This window comes from Hyperolius riggenbachi, chromosome 10 (genome assembly GCF_040937935.1).
Source record: "Hyperolius riggenbachi isolate aHypRig1 chromosome 10, aHypRig1.pri, whole genome shotgun sequence".
NCBI lineage: Eukaryota > Metazoa > Chordata > Amphibia > Anura > Hyperoliidae > Hyperolius > Hyperolius riggenbachi.
This window is the reverse complement of record NC_090655.1, coordinates 26,647,729-26,662,728: the sequence shown is the minus strand read 5'-3', so window position 1 is coordinate 26,662,728 and position 15,000 is coordinate 26,647,729. Positions and strand designations below refer to the sequence as shown.

Sequence of the window (15,000 nt, the reverse complement as noted above, 5' to 3'; positions counted from 1 at the left end):
GCTTTCCCTATCTCCAACAAACTCTGTCCCTTCCTCTCACTATTCCAGCTGAAGACAGACTGGAACATGGCGGGCGCTGCAGTGTTTTTATAGGGAGTGGGGTGGGAGTCCCTGAAGAAGAGCAGGCTGATTGGCTGCCATGTGCCTGCGGACTGTGATGTAAGGGGTCAAAGTATATCCCAATCATGATGTATGGAGCGGGTGGAATAGCACCATGTGCTCGTGGGGAATGTGAATATACAATCTTTGCTGATAGTGATCGCCAGCGAAGCGTTCGGGCCATCTCAAGTCTCAGTTAGTAACAAGAAATACTGTATGATTGGTTGCTATTAGTATCAACAGCTTGGTTTAAAGGTACAAGCGGACCAAACTTGCCACTGACAACATTTTTGTATTTGCAGGCGATATGCTTTTATATTTCCCAACACGATACAGTCTGAAAACATGGATCGTGCCTGCCTACAACTGGAGGAAGCTCAGGGGCAGAGCCACGTGCAGGTTACTCTACTTACATCAATTAACAAGTCAGTTTTGATGGACCGGACGTTCCTCCAGAACTCTGTGTTTACCTGCTTTGCAATAAAGGTATACCACCCAATCCTATGCTTCTAAGGGTGAATTTCTACTGTGCCCAAATTAAACCTTGTTGTAATGTGTATTAAGCAACAACAGTCTATTATGTGTATATCTATGCATTACCAGCTATAAACACAGGGTGGCAGTGTGTTCTAGTAACAAAGGTCACTATAGATCCTGTGTCTTTAAAAAGGTAGTTGTGAATAAAATTGTTTGTATTTTTGGATTTGTATTAGTCAAGAGAGCCATTACCGTGAGTCTGATTAATATCTGTTCCTCCTGCATTCTATATTGCTGCACACTAAGAAGCTAGTTTATAAATAGCCTTTCTTTTAGACCTGGATGTCAGTGTTTTCTGTACATGAACGTGCATGAAAAATGCATTAGAACAGACAATACATTTGAAAACCAAGGGACTGTTTACATCCAAATATTTTTTTCCTCATGCATGGGGGGGGGGGGGGGGGGGGGGGGGGAGACAGTAAGATGCTTTTACCGGACACAGCATTGATGAATGTTTGATAGCCAGGAGAACACGAAGCTTACATCAAATACAGATGCATGCAGTCCGTGAAAGTGTAATAAACTGTGTAAGCAAGGTAGAAAAGTTCCTGATTTAAATGGGGAGTGGTGCGAGGGAAAGCAGAGGACTTTCTCTCCTTTATTTGCTCTCCAATTACCCAATTAGAAGTATATCTGATAATTTGTCCTGCAGCTGTAAATTATATCAGTATATATAGCTTCAGTGAGGTGCAAATATGCAGACAAATGACATCAGAGCAGTCGTATAGTGTTTTATATTCATTTTATACTGTGTTTAATACATTAGAGCAAAAATATAATTTTGAGTGTAATCCGATTTTAACACAAATGAAACATGAAAGTCAAATGTAACAAAAATGACATAGAAAGGAAGGACATGTCGATCGATGTTTGGTGGTTTTATCAGTCAAAGCTGACCTGATGTGACCATTCTGTATTACATTGATGTTCGCTTGGCTGTATTGGAAGCGGAACGTTATCAAGGTTCCCACAGCTTTGGACCTTGTTGGAATACGTATTTAGCAACAACAGTCTCCTGCTGCTGTTCTGTCTCTCTTGTTTGTTTTTATTTTAGGTCTGATGTTCTCACCTGTGTAAAAATATGTATCTTTCTATTAACCACTTGAGGACCACAGTGCTAAACCCCCCTAAAGACCAGGCCTTTTTTTATTAAAATGGCCACTGCAGCTTTAAGTCCTAGCTGCAGGGCCGCACAACACAGCACACGAGTGATCCCCCCCCCCTTTTCCCCCCACCAACATAGCTCTCTGTTGGTGGGGTCTGATCGCCCCCCAGTTGTTTTTTTTTTTTTAAACAAATATTTATTTGTATTTATTTTTTTTATTTTTTCTCTTCCCTATCCCTCCTGCCCACCCCCTGCCAGCCAATCACGGCGATCGGCTGTCATAGGCTTCTGCGATCACTCTCTTGTCCCCCAGGGGGACAGCGCTGCTGCTGATCGCGGCGCTGTACTGTGTAAATAGTCTAACAGTCTCCCGAGCGGCAATGGCCGCTCGGAGACTGAAGACAGGGCGGAGATCTGCCCCCCCCCCCGAGAAGGAGATGCGCACGCACCCTGCTCCAGGACCTGACGCCAATTGGCATTAGGCGGTCCTGGGGCTGCCGCCGCGTTCACGCCCGTTGGCGTGACGCGGTCGTTATGTAGTTAAAGATGTGTTTTTGTAACTTTCATGCTAGTCCTCCTAAATCATTTATTGCTTTAATTAGAATACTAATATGAAGGTAAAAAAGTTATAATAGAAGGATGGGTGTGGTCTAAATAATGAAAATAAGTATTTTGCTTATTCACTTTTAGTGATACATGCAAGGCTGGTGCTTCCATGGAGGCAAACTGGGAAATTGCCTAGGGCCCCTGTGATGCATATGTATTAGTACTCCTCAGTTGAGCTGGGCGCAGGGTGAGACGATTGACGGCTCACCCTGCTGTCGCTCAAATACCCAGCCACGCTAAATACTATTCCCAATCTGTCATAGCAGAATAACATTACTGCTATGGTAGCACCTAGTTTCGGAGTGCCACAACCACCTGCTTCGCCTGGGCCTGCTGAGGGCCCCCCTAGGCCTCCCACTAAGTTTGTAGTGATCCCAGGGGACCCTGCAGAGTATTTAGCAGGAGAAGGGAATCACCCACCCGGCCAGCACACTCCTCCATTACCTTTCTCCAGCCAATGAAAATGAGACAGGCAGCCAAGCCCGCCCCCTCAACTACATCAAGGCAAGCAGGGAGTGGGTCAGCTCATAAACAGAAAGTCCTCCCCAGGCTCATCCTATCCTCCTATGTAATGGTTGTGGTGAGGCGCGATCGCTCCATTGCCAAATACTCTGCATGGTACTACTATACTGGGGAAGGCGGTGACCTAGGTGGTTTGTTTGCTGGTCGGTTCTGGGGCCCAGGGGGTCACCCAATACTATCATGGGGGTCAGAAACAAAGGAGCCACCTAGTGCTATTTATAGGGGTGGGAAAGAGGGTTACAGGGGCTCCATGTCATTTCTACCCATGGGTGTGTCTGGAGGTGGGGCAGGGGTGTGTCTTGAAAGTGTCCCACTTTCATATGTCAAAAAGTTGGTTTTTATAAAGTCACCTGACACATAACAGAGCATAGGATGTTTGTCTTTAGTTGTATGGTTTGCATTTCATGAAATAGTACTTATTTTTGCGGCAGATCCCACCTGTGCCGTACGTTGCTGACCACAACCTATATCATCAAGTTTTTCAAAAGGCAGACCTGGAACTTACCATAAGGAGCTCTGGGGAGACCATAAAACAGCAGAGAAAAGTAGGCATAACAATGGATCAACGGATGCCACGCTCTCAGATTTTGGTCCAGACGGACAAACCTGTGTACAAACCTGGGCAGACGGGTAAGTAACAAGAGGTGGATATTCGGTAACCAGAAGCATAAGATGGAAGTTGGGACAATTTTTTTGTTCGTTCGTTGTATTGATATGGTTTCAATATGCTAGATGTAAGACGGCCCACATAGTCCGTGAAGAGGGGGGGATAGCTTTCGCCTTTGTTCTAAAGCCCAACTGTCCACATCAAGGACAAGGGGTTCAGCCCCATCTCATGTTAGGGGAAGTGAGGGTAACTTTTACAGGTCTCAGGTACACTTTAAGTCTGGCCAGTTACTTACCTAGGGCTTCTTCCAGCACATGCATGTGATAAGGCGCCAGGAAATTTGGGCGCAGGGCAAAGACGAAAGATTACTATCTTCATTTCTAAGCTGTCATTCACATAGAATCATTTTTATGATTATATTGATATTACTGTTATCATTTCTAAGCTGCAAATTATATTACCATTATCATTTCTAAGCTGCCATTGACATTACTATCATCATTTCATAGTAGTCACTGATATTACCATCATCATTTCTAAGCTGCAAATTATATTACCATCATCATTTCTAAGCTGCCATTGATATTACTATTATCATTTCTAAGCAAACATTGATACTGCCATAATCATTTCTAGGCTGTCATTGACATTACTATCATAATTTTTTAAGCTGTCATTGACATTACTATCATACTTTCTAAGCTATTGTTGACATTACTATCATAATTTCTAAGCTGTCGTTGACATTATTGTCATCATTTCATAGCAGTCACTGATATTACCATCATCATTTCTAAGCTGCAAATTATATTACCATCATCATTTCTCTAAGCTGCCATTGATATTACTATCATCATTTCTAAGCTAACATTGATATTACCATCATCAGTGGGGTAGCTAAGGAGCTGTGGGCCCCGATGCAAGTTTTACAATGGGGCCCCCTAAGCACTCTATACATAATTGATACGGCGCACCAAAACCTGCCAATGGCAACTACAGTGTCAGAGGTACAAGAAGAGGATGGGGAACAGCTTGGTAATGATTACCACTATTCAAATCATCTATAGAAGGGATTATTATGAGCACAGGACCAATAGAGAGCTAATACTGTAGTTGAAGGAGGGCCCCTCTGGCCCAAGGGCCCTGATGTGGTCGCTACCTCTGCAACCCCTATTGCTACGCCCCTGACCATCATAATTTTTAAGCTGTCATTGACATTACTAGCACAATCATTTCTAAGCTGTCACTGACGTTACTATCATCATTTCTAAGCTGTCACTGACGTTACTATCATCATTTCTAAGCTGTCATTGACATTACTATCATCATTATTTCTAAGCTGTCACTGACATTACTATCATAATATTTAAGCTGTCACTGACATTACTATCATCATTTCTAAGCTGTCATTGACATTACTATCATCATTATTTCTAAGCTGTCACTGACATTACTATCATAATATTTAAGCTGTCACTGACATTACTATCATCATTTCTAAGCTGTTGTTGATTTTACCCTCTTTATTTGTAGTCTTTTATTGACATTGCCATCATCATTTCTAAGCTGCCATTGATATTACTATCATCATCTCTAAGCAGTCATTGATATCTCCAGTATCATTTCTTTACCTTTATTCATATGACTATTATAAATTATAAGCTGAGCTGACACCGATACCATCATCATTGCTAAGCTGTGTGAAATGCAGCAACTGCCAGGTTTTTTTCTTCTTACTATTTAAACAAATATCTTCTTTTATTTTTTTTAGTAAAATTTCGGATTGTCTCCATTAAAGAGAACTTCCAGCCATTAAATACTCTGGTGAGCTGGTAACACTGCTATATAAACTGTATAGTACAACTGTGGGGGTAAAGCAGAGCAAAACTGAACAACATATAAGAAATGTCACTGAGAGTTTATATTGTAAAGGTAGGTAGAGAAAACAGCGTTTTGTAAAAAAAAATACCTTTTAATGGCTAACTGATAGGGGTCCATCTAAAAATGGCGCAGGGAGAAAAATGGCGCACCGTTCTGTCGATAAATGTATCATAAAACGCTATTTACCGAAAATACATTAAAACGGTAAATAGTGTCTTATGCTACATTTATTTCAGCACGGTACGCCATTAAAGCAAGCAGGAGGCTGCGGGTCGCTAGTATAGGCAGCGGGGGTTGGGGGAGAGAAGCAGCGGGGGTTGGGGGAGAGAGGCAGCGGACACTGGAGGGCATAGGCAGCGGACGAAGATGTGTGCAATATGCATACATTACCTTGTCCTGGGCCGCCGATCGCTCCTTCCCTCCGCTCCTGCACTTCCTAGTTTGTTTGCTGTAGTCCTGCAGCCGGCCAATCACCATGCGGAGAATGAAACCACATGGTGATTGGCCGGCTGCAGGACTACAGCAAACGAATGGAGGAAGTGAAGGAGCGGAGGGAAGGAGCGATCGGTGGCCCGGGACAAGGTAATGTATGCATATTGCACACATCTTCGTCCGCTGCCTATGCCCTCCAGTGTCCGCTGCCTCTCTCCCCCCACCGACCCCTCTGTCCTCAGAAATTTTTAAGCTTTATAACGCTATTTAGCGTTATAAGTGTAAGGTACACAGCCTGCGCCATTTTTTAACACTTATAACGCTAAATAGTGTTATATAATTTAAGTCTATGGGGCGCCGTTTTTATCACCCGGGCGCTGTGCGCCATTTTTAACTGTCCCGAACTGATAGAGTTAAATTATGCAAGCTTTCTGGGATCAGGTACAAGCTTTGGGCTGTCATGTTGATCCCTGGTCACTATACTGACGTATAAACAAGCTTAAAGTCTTAATGAGCTTTCACTTAAAGAAAACCTAGCTGCAGGCAATCCAGCGCTGGCTTCCCCGAAGCGTCCCACAATCCTCCCCCGACAAGCCTGCCAAGGCATGATATATTCACCCTGCCGGGATCCAGCTCAGGCGCAGTAGCGGCTCTTCCTCCGGGTAAGGCGGAAATAACTGAACCCGATTGGATCCGCTCTACTACGCAGGTGCAAAAGGACTCGCGCCTGCACAGTAGAGCGGATCGATCGGATCTGGCTATTTCCGCCTTACCCGAATGAAAAGCCGCTAGTGCGCCTGCGCTGGATCCCGGAGAGGTAAATATTTACATCGCCGCACTTTGTGGGACCCGGGCAGGCTATCGGAGGCACGCAAGAGGATGGGGGAAGCCTTGTTAGGACCTGAGGCTTCCCCCTCCCGAGGTCAGTACCCCTCAGGGGCGTTTTTTTTAAATACAGGTTTTCTTTAAAAACCTGAGAGGGGTATCATATGGAGGCTGACATATTTTTTTCCATTAAAGGACAACTGAAGCTAGAGGGATACGGAGGCTGCCATATTTATTTCCTTTTAAGCAATACCAGTTGCCTGGCTGCCTGCTGATCCTCTGCCTCTAATACCATTAGCCATAGCCCCTGAACAAGCATGCAGCAGATCAGGTGTTTCTGACATTATTGTCAGATCTGACTAGATTAGCTGCATGCTTGTTTCTGGTGTTATTCAGACACTACTGCAGCCAAATAGATCAGCAGGCCTGCCAGACAACTGTTATTGCTTAATAGGAAATATATATGGCAGCCTCCATATTCTTCTAATTTCAGTTGTCGTTTAAACCAATTCACATTGTCTGGCTGTCTTGCTGATCCTCTGCCTCTAATACTTTCAGCCATAGCCCCTGAACAAGCATGCAGCAGATCAGATGTGTCTGACTGGATTATCCACATGCTTGTTTCAGGTACGTGATCCTGGTACGGTTGCAGCGAGAGAGACCAGCAGGATGCCAGGTAACTGGTATTGGTTAAATGGAAATAAATATGGCAGCCTCCGTATACCTCTTACTTCAGTTCCCCTTTAAAAAGCTTGTTTTCAAGCACTACAGAAAGTCAGTGAGATGCTAGTAATTATGGGTTCATATCCATTGTATGTTAAATATTGTAATTGGACCAATCTGATGTTCATATTAGCAAGCGCTGAGCGTTTTTGTGCGCACATTTTTTGAAAGCTTTTTCTTAGCGTTGGGCGATTTTGTGTAAGCGCTTTTCTAAGAACTTTTTATGAGCAATTGAGATTTTCACTTCCTGATTTCAGTCAGGAAGTGAACCCTTTGCCCTGGAAAAGAATAAATACAATGTATTTATTCCTAAAAGCGCTCAGGAAATCACTATAGAAAGTGCTTTTTCAAGCGCTTAGCTATTTCCCTATGCCTTCCGTTGAGCCAAAGCGCTCAGAAAATGGTACAGGCAGCGCTTTTGGAAGCCTGATCGTAATTGAACCGCTTATATGTGGACACTCTCATAGGGAATCATTGCAGAAGAGCTTTTAGGGCAATTTCCAAAATTGCCAGCACTTAAAAAAATACACAAACGCTCATAGGGCATTATTCACAAAAGTGTGACTCACTTATCATGCCTAAAAGCTTTGCACGTGCAAACTAGGGTGCTAAGCAGTTTGCACATTCTAACTACTTAGCACCGTAGCTAGCACGTGCAAACTACTTAGCACCATAGTTTGCACGTGCTAACTACGGTGCTAAGTAGTTTGCACGTGCTAACTAGGGTGCTAAGTAGTTTGCACGTGCTAACTAGGGTGCTAAGTAGTTTGCACGTGCTAACTAGGGTGCTAAGTAGTTTGCACGTGCTAACTAGGGTGCTAAGTAGTTTGCACGTGCTAACTAGGGTGCTAAGTAGTTTGCACGTGCTAACTAGGGTGCTAAGTAGTTTGCATGTGCTAACTACGGTGCTAAGTAGTTTGCACGTGCTAACTAGGGTGCTAAGTAGTTTGCACGTGCTAACTACGGTGCTAAGTAGTTTGCACGTGCAAACTACTTAGCAGCACCCTAGTTAGCACGTGCAAAGCATGTTTGCACATGCAAAGTGGAAAGTAGCACCGTAGTTAGCACATGTAAACTACTTAGCATCGTAGTTAGGACATGCAAACTACTACTTAGCAACGTGCTAACTAGGGTGCTAAGCTCCATGGTTAGATACCCCTGGTCTTGCTAATTATGATCTTGTAAAAGATAGAATATTTGGAAATTTAAATTCAATATGAGCTCTATATATTATGTGACGACGATTATATTATTGTTAACAATACCTCTCATCTTCCACAGTGATAATTGATGCTGAAGCTACTGTTGGAAAAGTTAGGAGGCGCACTGCTACACTGCATATTCTGTCATATGTTCCTTTTCTTTGTTGAATAAACACTGATTTATTATAAAAAAAACTAGGACGCTAAGTAGTTTACATGTGCTAACTACGGTGCTAAGTAGTTTGCATGTGCTAACTAGAGTGCTAAGTAGTTTACATGTGCTAACTACGGTGCTAAGTAGTTTACATGTACTAACTACGGTGCTAAGTAGTTTACATGTGCTAACTAAGGTGCTAAGTAGTTTGCATGTGCTAACTACTTAGCACGTGCAAAGCATGTTAGCACATGCAAAGTGGCTTTTCACTGGTGTGCTAACACTTAGCACCCTTTTCTGACTCAAGCCCCTTGCACGCTTTAATGAATCAAGCCCATAGTGCGAACAAGCCCTAACTGATGATTTGGATTTAGTTCTATGATTCAGCTTGCATCAGCTTGAAGTAATAAGTGATGATTTTTGCAATTTCGGCTATACATAATTACGATTTGGGTATTCAACTGATTTCATGTTGCTCCATTCGTAATTTTTGCTTAATTTTGAGCCGACTTTGGAGGCTAATAGCAAAGCGCCCATACATGTTATTGTCACCAACATTTCTACTTATGTTATGGAGGGAAGGGAATAAGCAAAAAAAAAATCAAAAAGACCTTGTAGTTTTTGAGAAAATCGATTCTAAAAATGCAAAGGAAAAATGTACTTTAAACTTAGAAAAATAACACTTTAAACGTTTTTTTCTCAAAAACTACAAGGTCCCTTAGAATAATTAGTTTTTCTGCCATACCCTCCCCCCCCCCCCCCTTTCCCCTTAACATACTGTACATTTTTGGTGATGATAGCATGCCTGAGAGCTTTGCTATATTACCACTAAACTGCGAAAGTCGGGACAAAATGACTCAAAAATTAATGAAATTAATTACATTTACCAAAAAATTTGCATTATGATTTTGCATCATAATTTCGATGAGAAATTACGATTATGCAAAATTTGTGCTCAGTCAGCACTAGAAATAATCAGCATTTCACCGGGCCATCTCTAACAAGCACCGGCCAAAAATAAAGATAGGTCGTGACTATTGTCTACTGTACTTTTTTTTTTTGTCCATAATTATCTTTTTTTTTTTCCCTTCCTTTTTTCTTTCTCCTCAGCTTCCTGTTGTAGAGATACAGGTAAGGACTGATGAATATGTAACAGGATGTAATTTCTATAGGTCTGTTAGTGTTGCTGTTATTGTTGATTCTACCCACACAATACACAGACATGGTCAACCAGGTTAATTCTGCCTCACAAATTGTATACAATTTGGAAGTAACTTGTAGTTCTCTATGGAGTGCTTCGTCAGTGGCTTTATGCAGGTGTGGCCAGGAATGTGGCACAGGTACACTGTGGCCACGCCCGTCCATGGAGGGGAGTGGGGCCAGGGCAGGAAATTCGACACACCCTTGTCAGATTTGCAAAGCGGGTCCCAGGCACACTAGGACTGTACCGCTTGGCTTTCTTCAGAAAAAGCCAGTCCGGATTGGGTCTGCGCTACTGAGTAGGAGTGATCAATGTGCACAGTGGCACCTGCTCAGTAACACACACCCCATCAGACTCAGCTACTTCTGCCGAAGCCTGAGCGGGATGGTTGCGCAGGGAGACCACTCTTCGGGGATCCCAGAGCTGGAACAGGCTGATGTATGAGGCTTCCCCTTCACGAGGTAAGTATCTAAATGTGCGCCTAGCAAACCTCACAGGTTTCCATTAAATACTTGTGTGCATGTTAATATGATATTACAGAGATCCAGCAATTCCGAGTTAATGCATGTGGAGGGTATCATTGGTGTGGTTGCAAGCTCAAAGAGGACACACTGGGGGGTGGAGGGACTCTGCCAAAAACTAACAATCTAAAGGGGGGGGGGGGGGGGAACACAAGATAGTGCTGTGGAATAGGTGCGTGACGGAGAGAGTTAAGGTGCGGTGGGGGGGGGGGGGGGGAGGCCATCAGCTTGGAGGACTTGCTTGAAGGTGAAGTAAGGAGTAGATCCAGACATTGAGGGGTCACAACTCAAGAGTCTGAAACTTTTTGAGGCTTTTGATACTTTTGGCTGAATAAACTTCATCTTGTATGACCAATACCTTCTCAGGATCCAGGAAGCAATAGAATTGGCCAATGGCGGAATGTGAATCTCACTCATGGAATGGCGGATCTGTCTTACCCTCTGTCACCGGAGCCGCAGCTAGGGGAGTACACTATCCGGATAATGGATAAAGTTCATACGTTCAGCGTGGAGGAATATGGTGAGAAACCCACATCTTGTAATGCTAGGAAAGTCTAGTCATTTCTAAATGTCTAAATCAGCACCCCTGCTGTAAGAAGTGATGACCTTATTAACCGTAGTGATCTGCATTTTAGAGACATTGTTATGACTCCACAGATAGACTAGACTTAGCAGTGTGTAAACTGACTCCAATACAGTAATAGTGCAAATGAATTTTCAATACCAACTGTACACTAAGCTTCTAAACACAACAACACAACCAACAAACACAGCAAATCAATGCGCAAACACCAAAAATCCTATCAGTCTGGTTACTATCAATCCCACAGCTGACATCGCAAAAAGTGCAAGCCCACAATCACTAGCCAAATATGTACAGCGAGTACATAGCTGAGGTAGACTGGACAGATCAGGCAAGGCAAACACCTTCTTAAAAATGTATTTGCATTTGGATTTGTGGATTTGCAACCACAGGCGTTTCCAGATCTTTAAACAAAGGTCAGCTGGTCATTTGGGATGGAGTTTGCTGCAACAAACATTGTCAAATTTGCAGGGCAGTTTCTAGGCTAAATTGCACCCAGGGCGAGGGTTTGCAAATTCCCCTAAGTATAGGTTAGCCAGGTCTAGTTGCCCCCAGTATAGGTAGTCAGCTATAGGTTCTCCCCAATATAGGTAGCCAGCTATAGGTCCTCCCCAGTATAGGTAGCCAGAGATAGGTCCCTCCAGTACAGGTAGCCAGTATAGTTTCCCCCAGTATAGGTTAGCTAGGTAGGTGCCTCCAGTGTAGGTAGCCAGTATAGTTGCCACAGTATAGGCTAGATAGGTAGGTGCCCCAGTATAGGTTAGCTAGGCATTTGCCTCCAGTATAGATAGCCAGTATAGTTGGCACCAGTATAGGTTAGATGAATAGGTGCCCCCAGTATAGGTTAGCAAGGTGGGTGCCTCCAGTATACAGCGGCGGGGAGAGTAGGCATAGCTGAAAAACTCACATTTTGCGATCCCCACACACAGCCTCTATCATTCTTGTCCCATCGTGTCCATTGCTTTGGTAAGCACCCCCTGCTGTGATGACATGTGGTTACGTCATCACGGGGGGTGCTGTTACCATTGCAATGGATTCCTGGGACAGGAATAAGATAGAGGCTGTGTGTGGGGATCGCGGCAGGTGAGCTTTTAAGCTACGCCCGCTCTATCCCCCTGCTGCGCCCCCCACCGCTCCGTCCAGACTCAGAATTACCACTCCCAAGTTCTTTTTTTCAACCCCAAGGCTGGATTGGGATTACCAACCAAGGAGGTTGAGGGACCACTACAGCGAAAAATTGAAAAATGTAAAAAACATTTGTACACCTACTTCTAAGACGAACTATAAGCTACTTTTCTTCTATATCACTGTCACTTACATAAGGTAGTAATAATCTGAGAGATCTGACAAGTTTTGAACTAGTCCATCTTCTCATGAGGGATACTCAGTATTTATTTTATTCGTTACAAAAGCATTCCCTAGAAAGACTCTGTATAGTTTTCTGGCGTTTGTACTGAGCAACGGCCATTCATCTATTGCTTTTGTAAAACCATGAGCCATACCCATGAGGAGCTGGACTAGTCCAAAACCTGTGAGATCTGTCATATTTTTTTTCTTCCTCCTGCAAGTGACAGCAACATGGGAAATATAGTAATTTTTAGTGCATTTTACCCGGAGAGGACTGTACTTCTGAAGTGTTTTTACAATTTTTCATGACAGTGGTCCTTTAAGAGTATTGGGCAATGACGGCCCTGTATACTGTTATGTGGTAGGGTGGAAGAAACTAATTGCATAGATAATCTGTAAACTTTCTTGCTGTATCCAAACCCTACATAAAATTTCTGCTGAAGGTTGTGGCAGTGATAATGTCTGTTGTATTCCCCCTGACCTATCAAATTAGGTGTTTAGCTTGATTGGGCTCCTCCCTATTCTACCTGATACCATATATACTCGTGTATAAGTCAAGGTATCCACTCATTTTAGTAACCAGGGAAAAATGATAAGTCGAGGGTAGGAAATGTAGCTGCTCTGGTGCTTCAATAATCGAAATAAATGCCAACAAAATCACATTATAGGAAGTATGAGTGTTAGCGTTTATAACTCCTCTGGTACACTTAAACATTTATGGTAAACATACACATAGGCATTGGTATGGGGACAGATTATCATGCTGAAGTCTCACTTCAGTGCTGGCATCACTGCTGCACGCTGATTCGATCGGCAATGTACTTGAGGGCAATAGGTCAGTCTTCACACAGAAAAGTAGGCGACTCACATATAAGCCGAGGAGGGGACTTTACAGCACATGTGTTGTGCTGAAAAATTAGGCTTATACACGAGTATATAAGGTATTAGAAGTTTCCTGGATGTTCATGGAGGAAGGAGCATGTGATCAGTTTGGTCAGGTGATAGATATTTAAGCCTCTGATTTGCTAGTCAAGATCATGTGCTAAAGCACGATGTGTTCACAGCAAATCAGAACTTTGCAAATCTATCAGCTGATCAAACAAATCACATGCTTCTCCATGAGTTCTTCTAGACATGGACATCACTAGTTTACCATAATGAGTGTTCTTTTCTTCACAGTGCTCCCAAAGTTTGAGGTTACATTGAAGCTCCCCAAATTTGTCCAAACAACCACAAAAACATTCCCAGTTGAAATATGTGCCAGGTAAGGTTGGGCTATATTGTGAAATATCATTTTAGAGTCAATTCAAAGGTAAAGACTACTTCCAGTGTAAAACACAGAGCCTACGACGTAAGGCTGGTTATTATCGCTGCATGGATCAGCAGGTGGTAGGGTAAATCACTCACCTGCTGGCCCATAATTTATTAATGACAGAAACTCCACCCCTTTCTCGCAAAGCTGCCTAGGCTATTTTTCTTAAGTCTTCCAAAGCTTTCCACGGCCCAGCCCCAACTCAGCATCTGTGGGCTAACTGGTGGCTACTAATCTGGGGGCAACCGCAGCAATTAGTGGAGTTGTCCCCCCCATGCACAAAATGGGTGTGGCCATGTGGCAGAATGTGGGCATGGCCATGATGGGTGGGGCCAAATCTACAACTGCTGTTTAGATGTGCCAAATGTGCCTCCTTCCACTGTTCAGATAGCCAGTGTGCGCCCCTTTACTACATAGGTATAGGTTAGGTATAGCTTTTCAAAGGCACAGCTACTAAGGGATCAGAAAGAGTGACTAGGTAAGGTATCATTCTAGGGAAAAGGTTAAAGAGGAACTTCAGCCTAAACAAACATACTGTCATTAAGTTACATTAGTTATGTTAATTAAAATAGATAGGTAATATAATCTCTTACCCACCCTGTTTTAAAAGAACAGGCAAATGTTTGATTTCATGAGGGCAGCCATCTTTTTGGTTGAAAGGAGGTGACAGGGAGCATGAGACACAGTTCCAACTGTCCTGTGTCATGAGCGCCTCTCCCAGTTGCTAGGCAACGTGAATAACAACATAGGAAATCCCATCATGCTCTGCACAGCATCAGGGAAAAAAGCCCGGGACTTTTTTCTTTGATGGGTGGAGCTTAGCTAAAAATGCAGTTAACAATGAGGCTTTGGTAAGAAAAACAAAGTTGTGCTGCTGTGAAACTGTTAAAGAAACACCAAGCCTTTTCAGTTCTGCTGAGTAGATTTTTTAGTCCGGAGGTTCACTTTAAGTGTCAGGCGCTGACGTGGTCAGGTATTATGTAACATGGGAGGTTAGGGTCAGGATTTAGAAAGGAGTACTGCATATTGGTTAGGAGGGCCAGGTATTATTTTAAGATGTATGTTTGGGGTTACACTTCATGATGGAGGATCATTTATGGTTAGCAGGGGTGTAACTACAAATTATGGGCCTCCCCAGCAAAACTTGGATGGGGTCCAGGAGCGTAGCAATAGCCATAATAGCCATAACAGCTGCTATGGGGCCCTGGAGCATAGAGGGCCCAGTGGGTACTTCATGTATCCACCAATAACTGACTTGTGTTTCTCCTCCATCTGGCCTTGTCTCAGTGCCCATGGACTATGTGCAGTGTTGATTGCATGAGAATGTAAATTGCCCAATT

The 15,000-nt window shown here is 43.3% G+C and overlaps 1 protein-coding gene across 1 annotated transcript in view; it reads left to right on the top strand.

The window, feature by feature from the left end:
- LOC137536627 (uncharacterized) overlaps positions 1-15,000 on the top strand; it is a 163,920-nt gene that overhangs the window by 12,608 nt on the left and 136,312 nt on the right. The window contains exons 2-7 of the mRNA XM_068258878.1: positions 402-585; positions 3,304-3,502; positions 5,251-5,303; positions 9,807-9,827; positions 10,785-10,938; positions 13,528-13,612. Coding sequence (XP_068114979.1) covers positions 402-585; positions 3,304-3,502; positions 5,251-5,303; positions 9,807-9,827; positions 10,785-10,938; positions 13,528-13,612 — 696 coding nt within the window. The remainder of the gene's footprint in view (positions 1-401; positions 586-3,303; positions 3,503-5,250; positions 5,304-9,806; positions 9,828-10,784; positions 10,939-13,527; positions 13,613-15,000) is intronic.